This window comes from Phocoena phocoena, chromosome 17 (genome assembly GCF_963924675.1).
Source record: "Phocoena phocoena chromosome 17, mPhoPho1.1, whole genome shotgun sequence".
Taxonomy (NCBI): Eukaryota; Metazoa; Chordata; class Mammalia; order Artiodactyla; family Phocoenidae; genus Phocoena; species Phocoena phocoena.
The window spans coordinates 47,829,440-47,843,945 of record NC_089235.1 but is presented as its reverse complement, the minus strand read 5'-3'; the positions used below and the strand labels follow the sequence as shown (position 1 = coordinate 47,843,945).

The window sequence follows — 14,506 nt, the reverse complement described above, 5'->3', positions numbered from 1 at the left end:
AATCTTGATTTTATACCATAAAAGTGAAATAGCATAGTACAACTTAAAATACTTTTAACAAGAGTAGAATCTTCATAAATAGAAAAGGAAGGTTCCTCTAATACTCCCTCCTCCCACACCACTTAAAAAATATCATTAACCTGCACATTTCCCTTTTGGGGGTATACTGTTGTCAATTAACCTCTATGTGAAATGAATCACATTCTCAGAATCTATTGTTTCCAGTGTAACAGGAGGCAATGTAGCTTTAAGTGCAGAAGAAGAATATAACAGTGATTCTTATGAGACAGTGTACTGTTACCTCCAGTGTAACAGGAATTCACTTCTTAGTAACGCGATGATCTGGTTTTCAAGTATCTGAGTGACCACCAGTGCCCTGCTCTTTTCCAACTCCTGACGCTGAGTGAACAAGCAGTGATGTGGAGCCTTTGAGGCTGCTTGGCTCTGAAGACCTGGGAACATGCAAGCTGTTGCTCTGCACTGGGCCAGTTTCAGTGACATCACTCTTTGGAGTCACCCTAGGTAAAAGAACAAAAGCTGATGTACATACACACCAAAGCACAAATGTGATGCCAGTTGTCCTCATAATTGCTGTTTCTTTTTCCATGAGTTTTACTCCCAAGCAGTATCCACTTTTATCAGAAATAATTAACTCTTTATGTATACTCTTAACTCCTCAAAGTACAAATAATTTATTTTCAAATACAATTTTTTGCTAACTTCAGAAACTTCAACAAGCACCACCCATGTATGGGCTGAGCATGGTATCTCATGGGGAATAAGACAGCTTGATTCCTGCCTTCAGTTTAGCAAATTTTTTATTGATTTCCTACCATGGATTGGACACCGTGTAAGAGGTTGGGAGCACAAAGATGAGTCCGACCTCAGCTCTGCCTTCGAGGAGTTTACAAATCTAGTGAAAGATAAAGGCATGTATCTAATCATACATAATCCAGTATGCAAAAGCTGTTGGAGGTATATTTGGCCTATTTGGGAGGAGATGATGTAAGACAACCTTGGCTAATTTGATATTTACCTGTGTTTGGATCATCTATGACCATTCGGAAAAATTAAAGATAATGTCAATATCCTTTCATGTTCAGAAAATAAAAACATTTTATAATCATCTTCATATAAAATGACAAATACCTTTTATTTATTTTTTTCTGCATCTATTGAGGTGATCATATGGTATTTATTCTTCAGTTTGTTAATATGGTGTATCACATTGATTGATTTGCGTATGTTGAAGAATCCTTGCATCCCTCGGATAAACCCTGCTTGATCATGGTATATGATCCTTTTAATGTGCTGCTGGATTCTGTTTGCTAGTATTTTGTTGAGGATTTTTGCATCTATATTCATCAGTGATATTGGTCTGTAATTTTCTTTTTTTGTAGTATCTTTGTCTGGTTTTCGTATCAGGGTGATGGTGGCCTCATAGAATGAGTTTGGGAGCGTTCCTTCCTCTGCAATTGTTTGGAAGAGTTTGAGAAGGATGGGTGTTAGCTCTTCTCTAAATGTTTGAAAGAATTCACCTGTGAAGCCATCTGGTCCTGGACTTTTGTTTGTTGGAAGATTTTTAATCACAGTTTCAATTTCATTCTTTGTGATTAGTCTGTTCATATTTTCTTTTTCTTCCTGGTTCAGTCTTGGAAAGTTATACCTTTCTAAGAATTCGTCCATTTCTTCCAGGTTGTCCATTTTATTGGCACAGAGTTGCTTGTAGTAGTCTCTTAGGATACTTTGTATTTCTGCGGTGTCTGTTGTAACTTCTCCATTTTCATTTCTAATTTTATTGATTTGAGTCCTCTCCCCCTTTTTCTTGATGAGTCTGGCTAATGGTTTATCAACTTTGTTTATCTTCTCAAGGACCAACTTTTAGTTTTATTGATCTTTGCTATTGTTTCCTTTGTTTCTATTTCATTTATTTCTGCTTTGATCTTTATGATTTCTTTCCTTCTGCTAACTTTGGATTTTGTTTGTTCTTCTTTCTCTAGTGCCTTCAGGGGTAAGGTTAGATTGTTTATTTGAGATGTTTCTTGTTTCTTGAGGTAGGCTTGTATAGCTATAAACTTCCCTCTTAGAACTGCTTTTGCTGCATCCCATAGGTTTTGGATCGTTGTGTTTTCACTGTCATTTGTCTCTAGGTATTTTTTGATTTCCTCTTTGATTTCTTCAGTGATCTCTTGGTTATTTAGTAACGTATTGTTTAGCCTCCATGTGTTTGTGTTTTTTACTTTTTTTCCCTGTAATTCATTTCTAATCTCATAGCGTTGTGGTCAGAAAAGATGCTTGATATGATTTCAATTTTCTTAAATTTACTGAGGCTTGATGTGTGACCCAAGAGGTGATCTATCCTGGAAAATGTTCTGTGCGCACTTGAGAAGAAAGTGTAATCTGCTGTTTTTGGATGGAATGTCCTATAAATATCAATTATATCTATCTGGTCTATTATGTCATTTAAAGCTTTTGTTTCCTTATTTATTTTCATTTTGGATGATCTGTCCATTGGTGTAAGTGAGGTGTTAATGTCCCCCAGTATTATTGTGTTACTGTCAATTTCCTCTTTTATAGCTGTTAGCAGTTGCCTTATGTATTGAGGTGCTCCTATGTTGGAGGCATATATATTTATAATTGTTACATCTTCTTCTTGGATTGATCCCTTGATCATTATGTAGTGTCCTTCCTTGTCTCTTGTAACATTCTTTATTTTAAAGTCTATTTTATCTGATATGAGTATCGCCACTCCAGGTTTCTTTTGATTTCCATTTGCATGGAATATCTTTTTCCATCCCCTCACTTTCAGTCTGTTATGTGTCCCTAGGTCTGAAGTGGGTCTCTTGTAGACAGCATGTAGATGGGTCTTGGTTTTGTATCCATTCAGCAAGCCTGTGTCTTTTGGTTGGAGTATTTAATCCATTCACATTTAAGGTGATTATCGATGTGTATGTTCCTATAACCATTTTCTTAATTGTTTTGGGCTTGTTTTTGTAGGTCCTTTTCTTCTCTTGTGTTTCCCACTTAGAGAAGTTCCTTTAGCATTTGTTGTAGAGCTGGTTTGGTGGTGCTGAATTCTCTTAGCTTTTGCTTGTCTGTAAAGCTTTTGATTTCTCCATCGAATCTGAATGAGATCCTTGCCAGGTAGAGTAATCTTGGTTGTAGGTTCTTCCCTTTCATCACTTTAAGTATATCATGCCACTCCCTTCTGGCTTGTAGAGTTTCTGCTGAGAAATCAGCTGTTAACCTTATGGGAGTTCCCTTGTATGTTATTTGTCATTTTTCCCTTGCTGCTTTCAAGAATTTTTCTTTGTCTTTAATTTTTGCCAATTTGATTACTATGTGTCTCGGTGTGTTTCTCCTTGGATTTATCCTTATGGGACTCACTGCGCTTCCTGGACTTGGGTGGCTATTTCCTTTCCCATGTTAGGGAAGTTTTCAACTATCATCTCTTCAAATATTTTCTCTGGTCATTTCTCTCTCTCTTCTCCTTCTGGGACCCCTATAATGCGAATGTTGTTGCATTTAATGTTGTCCCAGAGGTCTCTTAGGCTGTCTTCATTTCTTTTCATTCTTTTTTCTTTGTTCTGTTCCACAGCAGTGAATTCCACCATTCTGTCTTCTAGGTCACTTATCTGCTCTTCTGCCTCAGTTATTCTGCTATTGATTCCTTCTAGTGTAGTTTTCATTTCAGTTATTGTATTGTTCATCTCTGTTTGTTTGTTCTTTAATTCTTCTAGGTCTTTGTTAAACATTTCTTGCATCTTCTCGATCTTTGCCTCCATTCTTTTTCTGAGGTCTTGGATCATCTTCATTATCATTATTCTGAATTCTCTTTCTGGAAGGTTGCCTATCTCCACTTCATTTAATTGTTTTTCTGGGATTTTATCCTGTTCCTTCATCTGGTACATAGCCCTCTGCCTTTTCATCTTGTCTATCTTTCTGTGAATGTGGGTTTTGTTCCACAGGCTGCAGGACTGTAGTTCCTCTTGCTTCTCTTTATTTTATATATATATATATTTTTTAATGTATTTATCATTTATTTTTGGCTGCGTTGGGTCTTCATTGCTACGTGCAGGCTTTTAGTTGTGGCGAGTGGGGGCTACTCTTCGTTGTGGTGTGCAGGCTTCTCATTGCAGTGGCTTCTCTTGTCGCAAAGCATGGGCTCTAGGTACGCGAGCTCAGTAGTTGTGGCTCGCGGGCTCTAGAGCACTGGCTCAGTAGTTGTGGTGCACTGGCTTAGTTGCTCTGTGGCATGTGGGATCTTCCCAGACCAGGGCTCGAACCCGTGTCCCCTGTGTTGGCAGGCAGATTCTTTACCACTGCACCACTAGGGAAGTCTGACAAATACCTTTTAGACAGTACTATAATGTAGTACTAATCGAAACTTAATGGCCTGTATTTTATATGAATCTTAAACATTTCCCTAAATATACAAGCAGCTGTTAACAATTACCACAGAAATGAACATTACTTTTCTATTTGAACAATAAACATCAAAGGGTCTTCTCAATGCTAAGAATTAAACTACGAAATAGCATTATAGGCAAAACCCAAACTTCCTTGGATTAAGTGTATAGACATGTCATCTCAAGAATGCTTTCTTTCCAGATATGTCATGCTTTAATGAAAAATGTGCAATGCAGTATTCAAAAGAGTCATGGTTTAAGATAGCAAAGTCCAAGCTCACCTTCCTTCACTCCGTGCACTTTCAGACACACTGCTCTTATCATTCACATTGGCTGCCTGGCCTTTCCCGTCAGTCTGTTCCCCGCAGAGTTTGGAGCTGGATGCTGCTGGGGAGGCAGGTTCCTCACAGTCCTGTTCTCGTAATTTGGAGGTGCTCGCTCCATCTGCTCTCACCTCTCTCACTGATGTTTCTGGTGAGGTTTGTATTTCTGTCAAAGTTTCTTGTCCTAAGTAATCATGGTTAGTGATTGCTACTGCAGAAGTGCCATGATTTGCTGTAGCTCCTGTGCTGGTTCCCATGGATTTGGAAATGACCTTCAGCTTATGTGAACTTGGTTTGTAGTGCTTCTTTTTGTGTTTAACTTTAGAATTGTGCTTTAAGAAAAACTCACACGACTCCTGTAGTACTCTTCGACTTTCACTGATTGGACTGTAAGAAAATCCAAGGAGAGAGTTTACTTGATAAATGTTAAGTGTTATAACAGAAATCATAAAGCATATCACATATCTTGTGTCAAAAGTCCTAATTCATTAAAGTTACAAACTATATGATTTAAATTATTTATAAAATCTGGGATTATAAATACTATGAGATATAAGTAGACTGCCATGAAATGAAATCTTTTTGTGCATACACTGTTAGTTGCTTTTGTCAGCATAAAGAGTAGAAAAAAATTAAATAGACAAAATCAGAAGATGAGGGCAAGAAAACTCAAACCAGCAAAATGTAGGGGATTATCTGTATGTGTATCATATATAAATATATCAAATATGAAAGTAAACCAGAGAGAAAGAACACAGAATATAATTAATGGTCTTTGTTTAAATGCAATTGTTTTCTTTCTAACATTCAAGTTATAGCAAGTTATTCTGAAGTTAATGTGGGTATATAAATACAGGATAGAGATATAATAATAGTTCAGTTAAATGCAATTCTTCAGACTTCAAAAACTTATTTGTGAAAAGGTTCTGAAATTTTTACCACAAAAAGAGTTCATTAATCAAACCAATTGGGAACAGTTTAAAAAATTCTATACTACATTGTTGATTGTACACAATGTACAACATATATAAATAACAAAATGAACTATTTACTCATAAACGTAAATCTACTATATTGTTACAGAATATTCCATAAGCTCAAATTTTTACCATCTTAAGCAAGGCAAATAAGTGACATGTTAAGTCAGTATTATGTGTAGTAAAATTTAAAGGTAATGATTGTACATCACATTTGAATCGTACTCTATAGACTGCCTTACATATATTTGACCCATTTCATCTTTCATCATTGATAAAAAAGGATAAAATTATTTAAAATTCTGAACCCAAAACAATGAACTTAATGATAGCAGTAATAATACTAGATATATTAGAAGCCATGGAAAGGAAATGCACTTTTTACAAACTTTTCATTCATATTTCAATAGAATAGTACATGTCAAAGACTATCGTAACAAATGCTAAAAATAAAGCATATCTCTCCATGAAAAAGATTTCAACTTGAAACAACAGTTGACATAATGAAACTCCAGTACAATGATTTGGTATTTGATCTATTTATTTTAAAACAATGTCAGATAATTCAATAGATTCTTACTCTTTCTTGCGATTTCGTTTAAAAAACCCAGCCCATTCTGTGCATGTCTTTTTGCTTCCAACCCAGAAGACAGCAGAGATGCCAACAATTAATGTCATCAGATATTTTATCATAAATAAAGCCAACTCTGGTCGAGTTTCTGTTTTGGCCTACAAAAAAGTAATGAATAAGAATTTTAGTGATACATTTAAAGTGGAGAAAAGTCTATACAGTCAATGCAAAACTTGAACAAAAAGTATAAATCATTTTGTCTTATTATGAAATGTTTGATATAACATAATATGAAAAGTGCTTTAATTGTAATATAGAAGTTCTGAACAAAGACCTTTTATCAAAATATATAGCTAGAAAGGGAAAAATACTTATTAAATATATTTAGGAAGGACGTCTTACATCTTGGCTTGATATCTGGCATTTTTTTCCCCTATAAGTACAGCAGCTTCTTATAATTGCCAAAATATCTGCCTCTCAATATTTATCTTTTCCTTCACTATAATCTATAAAAAAATACATTTAAACTCATTATAACAACATACTTTATGCATTGTTGATGTTTTATTACAAAAACTTAGAGCAAAATAAGTATCAGTAAAATGTAAAAATGTGAAAATTCTGTAAAAATTAAATCATACATTTCTTTCAAGCATAAACTTTCAAATATTATTTTTTAAATGTTACAAGTATCAAAATACTATATATTATGCATTATATCTTGCTTTTTGCACTTAGTAATATTTCTTGGAGACCATTCTAGAGCACTTCATTCTTTTTAAAGGCTGTTCCATTGTGTGGATGAACTATAATTTATTCAGCTATCCCTACTAATAGATACTCAGGTTACTTCCAACCTATTGCCATTGCAAATAATGTTGCAGTGACTATCTTTGTATGTATATAATTTCTCACATTTGTGAACAGAGCTGTTGATAAATTCCCAGAAGGACAGGATCAAAGAGTATGAGCATTTTAAATGCCAGATATTATCAAAATGCTTTCCATAGAAGGTTGAACTAATTGAACAGCAAAGTCTAGAATGTGTATTTTGCCAGTTTCATCAATACAGTGGTTATAAAACCTGTCATAAGCAGACATATAATTTTATTATAACTTTAATTTGCATCTGTCTTATAACATTTTTCATATGTTTAAGAACAGCTTTTTTATTTTCCTTTTTTGTGACCCCTCTATACATTCTTTTCTCATTTTTATATCAGGTTGTTGGTTTTTTTCTTATTGATCTATAGGAACTCTTTTTAAATAAGGAAATTAGCCCTTCAATTGTGATGTGATGAGTGAATAAATCCCAGTTGGTCTCCTGACTTTGATTATGGTGGGGTTTTTTGCCATGCAGAATCTGAAAAAAGTTTTTTCCTTAGTCAAATTTAGCAATCTTTTCTTTTATAGCTCCTGCATTTTATATCATAAAGTCCTTCCCCACTATAAGATTAGAATTTTCTCACTTTATCTTCTAATATCGTTTCTTTCTTTACATGAAACGTAATCTTAAAAAATCATGTATCTTGGGCTTCCCTGGTGGCGCAGTGGTTGAGAATCGGCCTGCCAGTGCAGGGGACACGGGTTTGAGCCCTGGTCTGGGAAGATCCCACATGCCGCGAAGCAACTAGGTCCGTGAGCCACAACTACTGAGCCTGCACATCTGGAGCCTGTGCTCCGCAACAAGAGAGGCCGCGATAGTGAGAGGCCCGCGCACCGCGATGAAGAGTGGCCCCCGCTTGCCACAACTAGAGAAAGCCCTCGCACAGAAACGAATACCCAACACAGCCAAAAATTAAAAATTTTTTTAAATAATAAAAAATCACGTATCTTAAACTTTTTAGTAGTATGTTACAGTTGCCTTCCCCCCCTAGTTTGCCAAAAATACTGAGGAATCTAGGAGACATTTAATACAGCAGTATCACTTTAAGGGAGCTCGCTTATTAATCATATAGTGAAAACAGACAATGGATAACACACTATGGACAGGATGTAAGGCAAGTAAAACCATTATCCCCACATATCAGTATGTAAAATAGATTTCACTGTGTTACAGTGCAGTAATTTTCTAGAATATAAATTATGTAAAATAATTCAGCCCACACATTGTTTGATCTGATACACTGTGATGACATGACAGCACTCACACTCAATATAATTAGTTAATACCATATATAAATATTCAAGAAAATATATAAAATCTATTAAAAACAAAGTTTCTATTTAAAAAAACTCAACTAAAATGCTTTAAGAGATTTTCTATTTTCAGATATTTATTTTTTTAATCTTAAAATCACCACTTTAATCCAACCAGAAGCATCAGAAACATATGAAACGTATTTTGTTTTAATTGCGCGTTTTGTCATAAGAAATGACAGGGTGGTTTCGGCATAAGTTCTGTTTTTATAAGCATATACAAGCAAAGTATAAGATGATATATACCATTTTATTATAAACTCAAATAAGGGTTTCCCCAACTAACTGAAGAATTAAAAACAACTACTTCTCTCTCTCTCTCTTTTTTTTGGCTGCTCTGTTCAGCTTGCAGAATCTTAGTTCCCCAATCTGGGATTGAACCCTGGTCCCCTGCAGTGGAAGCGCCCAAGTCCTAACAACTGTACTGCCAGGGAAATCCTGCAAGTTACTTCTCTTTTTCTCCCTATGACAAGACCTGTTCCTCTGATTCTGTTCTGCAGTACTATTCATTTGCCTTTGCAATCCAATTTAATTTTTAAAAGAATAGCTAAAGGAGGCACTTTACTATTGTAACTGAAGCTAAAACTTCAGGAAAGAACTTTTGGGACACTTACCCTAGTTTCAACTGAGGCGTAGGGAACAACTCCCTCTGTCTATTGGATTTTCTCACCTGAAATCTAATTTTATGGTCATGACTAATTCAAAGATATTTCCAGGGAACATTTGCCATGTTAAAATTAAATAGTGAAATAACACAAATGATAGGTTTTACCTGGTAAGGACATGGGATGTGGTATTGGCGACAATGGTCAGAGACCCAAGTTATCTCCCAGGTTATCCTGTTCACTTGCTCATAGACGTAACATCCAAGAAGTGTCACTAATGGCACAAGATACAGGCCACTGAAGACTCCAATTCGAATCATAAATTTCTTTAGTTTCTCTTGGTTCCGGCCATCATGTTGTATAACTTGTCGAACATGGTTTAAGGAAATAATGCCAGCTAAAAGAAGAGAGAGCCCAACAAACACACAAAGGCACAGTGGCAAGAGTACAAAGTAGCGAGAGGCATCCAGGTCATAAAGGCCAACAAAGCAAACTCCACTAATATTGTCTCCTTCAACTTTGTTCATAGCAAGAAGCATAACGGTCAGAAAACCTGGTATTCCCCATGCAACAGCATGAAACCACACTGCTTTCTGTTCAATGGCTTCACAACTCCATTTTCTCCCAGCAGCTAAGAACCAAGTAATGGTAAGAATCACCCACCACACGGTGCCAGCCATTGTGAAAAAATACAAAAACATAAACAAAACGGTGCAAGCCTTATTTTGAGAGCCTAGAACAACTGTGTCACCAAGTTCTAGTTTCTCATCTGCCTTATTGCAGGCTGTGCTATTGCCTAGCAAGAATCCAATGAAGTACATAAGAGATACAATGCTGTAACAGACAGAGTAATATATAATTGGTCTCTCAGGGTATCTGAACCTTCTAACATCAATTAAAAAAGTAAGGAATGTAAACAGAGTTGCACAAAGACAAAATATTGAAACTATTCCAATAAAACTTTTTGCAAACTCTAGCTCATCACTTTTAAAATACATGTTGGGGCATGGAGGTGCACATTGGTCAATTCCCAGAAACTTATAGCCTTGTCCCCCAGAAGTCTTAAGATGCCTTGGACACCAAAATCCAATGTCTCTTTGGACTTGTTCTGTTTTCTTGTGAGGACTGAGAAACTCTGTGTGTTGATCAAAAGTTACAGGAACAGACTCGTCACAGTATTGTAATCTGTAAAGATTTTAAAAAATAATACATGAAGTTGACATTTTTGAGTCACTATTTTAATACTCTGCTTTCCAACTATAAGATATTTCCTTATGCATTCGTAACTGATGGGAAGACATATGAGCTTAAACAGATTACAGCTTTAGAGCTGGGGAGAAAGTTTTGAAGTTGACTAAAAACTTGTAGGTGCTAATGAGGCCCCAACACACTAACAAATATATTAAGTATCAGGCAAGTGAACATGAAAATTCCCTTACTCAGAAAACAGTCAATTAATAATTGTTAAATAAAAAAAAAAATAATAATTGTTAAATAAAAAAAAAATAATAATAATTGTTAAATAATTTCTGGTTTCAAGACTAAGTACTTAAGAAAGAATGTATCTTGATTGGTATTCTTTAGACAAAAAAATGCTGGCTTGTCTGTTTAAGCATTTGAAATATGTCTTGGGGAAATTAGTTTTTATTTTCTAGCGTCCATGAGCAAAGTAGATCAGCCACATAGTAAGATGATGACAACTAAAATGACTGAAATGAGATCATTTCCCGGATGGAGAGGACAGAGTTCAAGTGATACCTAAGTTCATAAAGAAGGGCAAGAAGAGGAAGGCCGAGGACCAGCTTAACTCACATCACCATTTTGTTGCAGTGTGGCTGTTTGTCTCCCTTGTTTATGGGCAGACCGGAGAGATAGAAAGGGATATTGCTGTTTTGTGCAGAACTTTATCACTGAGTTGTCTCCACACACCAGAATTATTTTGGAGGATCTACATAGTTTAGAAATTAGTGGAGGTTTTTAAGGAGAAAGCATTTGAAATACGCTTTAGATAAGAATAGAAAATAATAAAACATATGCCCATAAAAACAACACAGATGTATCTACAAGCTTTTTCAAAAGGTGGTATGTCAGTTTTGTTTTATATCTTTTTAAATAAAGCAATATAACATTACACATACAGTCTGGACTCCTTTCTGGTCCTATTCTCTTTTCTCTCTCTTCCAAAATATTCATTACTACAAGTTCAGTTTTTATTTCTCCTCATGCATTTTTAAATATTTTACTATGTTATTTTCCAACTACAATGTTATATAGTATTATTTTACACGTTTTGAACTTTATATAAATGACATTGTGCTATATACATCATACTTTTTTTTTTACTTACGCTATAATTTTTAGATTTATCCATATTGACAGATGTGGGTCAACTGCATTCATCTTAAAACTGTATAGTAGTATTCTAGTGTGTAAGTACATCACAATTTACTTATCATTCTTACAGTGGACTTTCAGACTTTTTCTCATTTAAAAAAATTACGAATAATGTTACAATAAGTATTCTTGCATACGATTCCTTGTTTGTGAAAAAGTTTCTATAGAAGGGTAACTCCTAAGATGTATGGCATGAGCATCTTCACCTTTACTATGTACTAAGTTGTTCTGGAAAGTGATCAGGTATCTACCAGAAATGTATGAGTTCCACAAGGGTCTGTAGTTTCTTCAGTCTACAGATAAGAACAAAAAGGGAGGCACCTTCCTTCCCAGATCTATTATATGAGGTGTCTTTATGTTAGTAGAATATTTCAAATTACAAGCTCCCAACATCTAGAGAATAGGAGATAAAAGTAATCAATCAAGACAGATGCAAAAAGGTCCATGAATTGATAATAAGGCCCATTTCTCCCCAGTTTAGGGCAAAGGCACCATCACACATTCTCACAGAACTATGCACCCTCACTTGTTGTATTAACACAGTTGTAATTTTGCATTTATTTTTATGATTATTGGATTACTCTCTGTTCCTCCCACCCCACTGTGAGTTCCCTGAAAACAAGAACCAAGTCTGGTTTTGCTCACCACTGTTTACAGTGCTGATATATAGTAAGTGCCTAACATATATTAAGTGTGCAGTAAACAGCTGCTGACTTAAATAATGAAAGCCTGTCACTAATATTTTGGAAAATTAATACCAATATTGAAATATCATCAGTAGCTTTCAGCTGAAAACATAATTTACCTGTCACATTCAAGTTCCTCAGGCCATCGGATCCCAAAAGTGTCCATTAATTTTTTGCAGTCAGAATACACTTTCTCACAAAATTTACGACAGGGTGGAACCACATCAATTTGCTCTGTGCAGGTTGGTACAAAAGCTTTGCAAAGGAAAGTTTCAACATTTGGTGAACATTCCAGATTTGCAAGAGGAAGAAAAAGCTATTAAGAAAAACAGTAAGATAAGGTTAGAAAACATTTTAATATAACAAATGAATTTTTTGGTATATACTTTTTCACTTAGTCTCCAAAAGAATCTTTAAATCCCACTCTCAATATAATCAAATTTGAGGAGATAATTTTGTTTAGTTAGACATAAGAACCCTTAATACACAGTGAAATATTATTTTATTCAACTATGCATTTTTCAAGAAGACGTGCTAAATCAAAACAAATCAAAAGTATGAGTTGACTGCTAGATGAAATAGATCATACAAATATTTAATATGTAAATATATGCTGAAATACCTTAACACTTTACTGTGCATTCTAGAGAATAAAGGAATGTTTGGGGTGGAGGGAACAGCATGAAAAAGGCATGAGGATCACAAGAACATGGAGTATTCAGGGCAAGAAGTCCAGTATGACTACAAGATAAGGTCAAAGAGGTGAAGTCAAGGGCAGAGTAGAGAGAGATGAGACTGGAGAGGTTCTCTGGACCTGATCATAGGGAGCACAGATGACATGCTAAATTGCTTGGATTTAAAAATAACGAGTGGGGGGCTTCCCTGGTGGTGCAGTGGTTGAGAGTCTGCCTGCCGATGCAGGGGACGCAGGTTCGTGCCCCGGTCCAGGAAGATCCCACGTGCCGCGGAGCGGCTGGGCCCGTGAGCCATGGCCGCTGAGCCTGCGCGTCCGGAGCCTGTGCTCCGCAACGGGAGAGGCCACAACAGTGAGAGGCCCGCGTACCGCAAAAAACAAAACAAAACAAAAAAAATGAGTGGGATACTATGGGAGAGTTGTAAGCAGGAGGTGTCTCTACAGTCTGACAGCTAAGTTTGAATGCTAGCTCCACATTTACTAGTTTTATAACCTTGGCAAGTTACTTAAATTTTCTGTGCCTTAGTTTCTTCATCTGTAAACTGGCAATAATAACAGTACCTGTCTCATAAGATCATTGTGAATACTAAGTTAATAAATGTAAAGCATTTATAACAGTGTCTGGCATACAGGTAAGTACTCAATAAATATTAGTTATTGTGATTACCGTTTAGACAGTGTGGATAGGTTCTGGAAAAACATGGTGGATTGAGCACATATGTTTATCTCCTTTCCCTCCGCCTTGCTTCCTTAGTAATATGACAATAAAGAAAAAAAAAGGTACTAATCTATTAGTAAGTGAACAAGAGAAACTACATTAGCATATCTGAGTTTTCCAAAAAACAAAAATGAAACAAAACAACAAAAAAGAAAGCCCTAAACTTTGAGCGACAGAAAGCTATTAGAGGAGTGATAAGTCACTTAATGGGACAAAGCTGGAGTGGAGGGATTCACATGAGAATGAGCTGATTTGCCCTAAAGAATCTGAGAGTCTCAGTTCTTTGAAGCACCAAGTAGCATAAAAGGCTAAAATTGGAGGAATGTTTACAAAATTACTTCCTCACTATGTCACCCCCCCATCCCCACCCAGGCAGCCAGATGACCACCGCATTCTACCAGAGCTGTTTCCAGAAGAGATGGCACTAGAGACGTTCTGCACTTGGGTATCAGGCACAGAGCAGGGCAGAAGTACAATCCACAGTGACGAAAGGGGGACTGAGTAAGAGTCTACCTACAGAAACAGGAAGCCCTCATCTTTTCCTGCTCTATTCCCAAAAGGTTGGCAAACAGGCATATACCTACCATCCCCAATCTTTGAAAAAACCCAACAGTCTTGGAGAAAAGACCTCTCTCTACACATTGACAATGAAAAAGCTAGTCAACCTCAAGCTCACTTTACCACGAAGCCCACCGGTGACCAGTCCCATTCATGCACACAGAGCTTTTCAGGGCCCCACAAACATGAATGGGCAGCCAAGGATCATCAGGCATTTGAAGAAAGCATCATGAAAGACAGAGACCAAAACAAGCAAGCAGATAAAAGGAAATTTGGAGGAAATAGAGACTATGCAGGGAACAGAAGAAAACAAATCACAAAACAAACAAAACCCTGAATAGCTTAAGTGAGAAGCTATCGCTTCCATTACAA

General features: G+C 36.1%; 1 protein-coding gene across 1 annotated transcript in view; it reads right to left on the bottom strand.

Annotated features, from left to right (window-relative positions):
- Nucleotides 1-224: 224 nt before the first annotated feature.
- The window catches only part of FZD6 (frizzled class receptor 6), a 36,575-nt gene continuing 22,293 nt past the window's right edge, over nucleotides 225-14,506 (bottom strand). The window contains exons 3-7 of the mRNA XM_065895180.1: nucleotides 12,284-12,480; nucleotides 9,252-10,269; nucleotides 6,290-6,438; nucleotides 4,691-5,119; nucleotides 225-518 (exon numbers count right to left, since the gene is read on the bottom strand). Coding sequence (XP_065751252.1) covers nucleotides 350-518; nucleotides 4,691-5,119; nucleotides 6,290-6,438; nucleotides 9,252-10,269; nucleotides 12,284-12,480 — 1,962 coding nt within the window. The 3' untranslated portion in view covers nucleotides 225-349. The remainder of the gene's footprint in view (nucleotides 519-4,690; nucleotides 5,120-6,289; nucleotides 6,439-9,251; nucleotides 10,270-12,283; nucleotides 12,481-14,506) is intronic.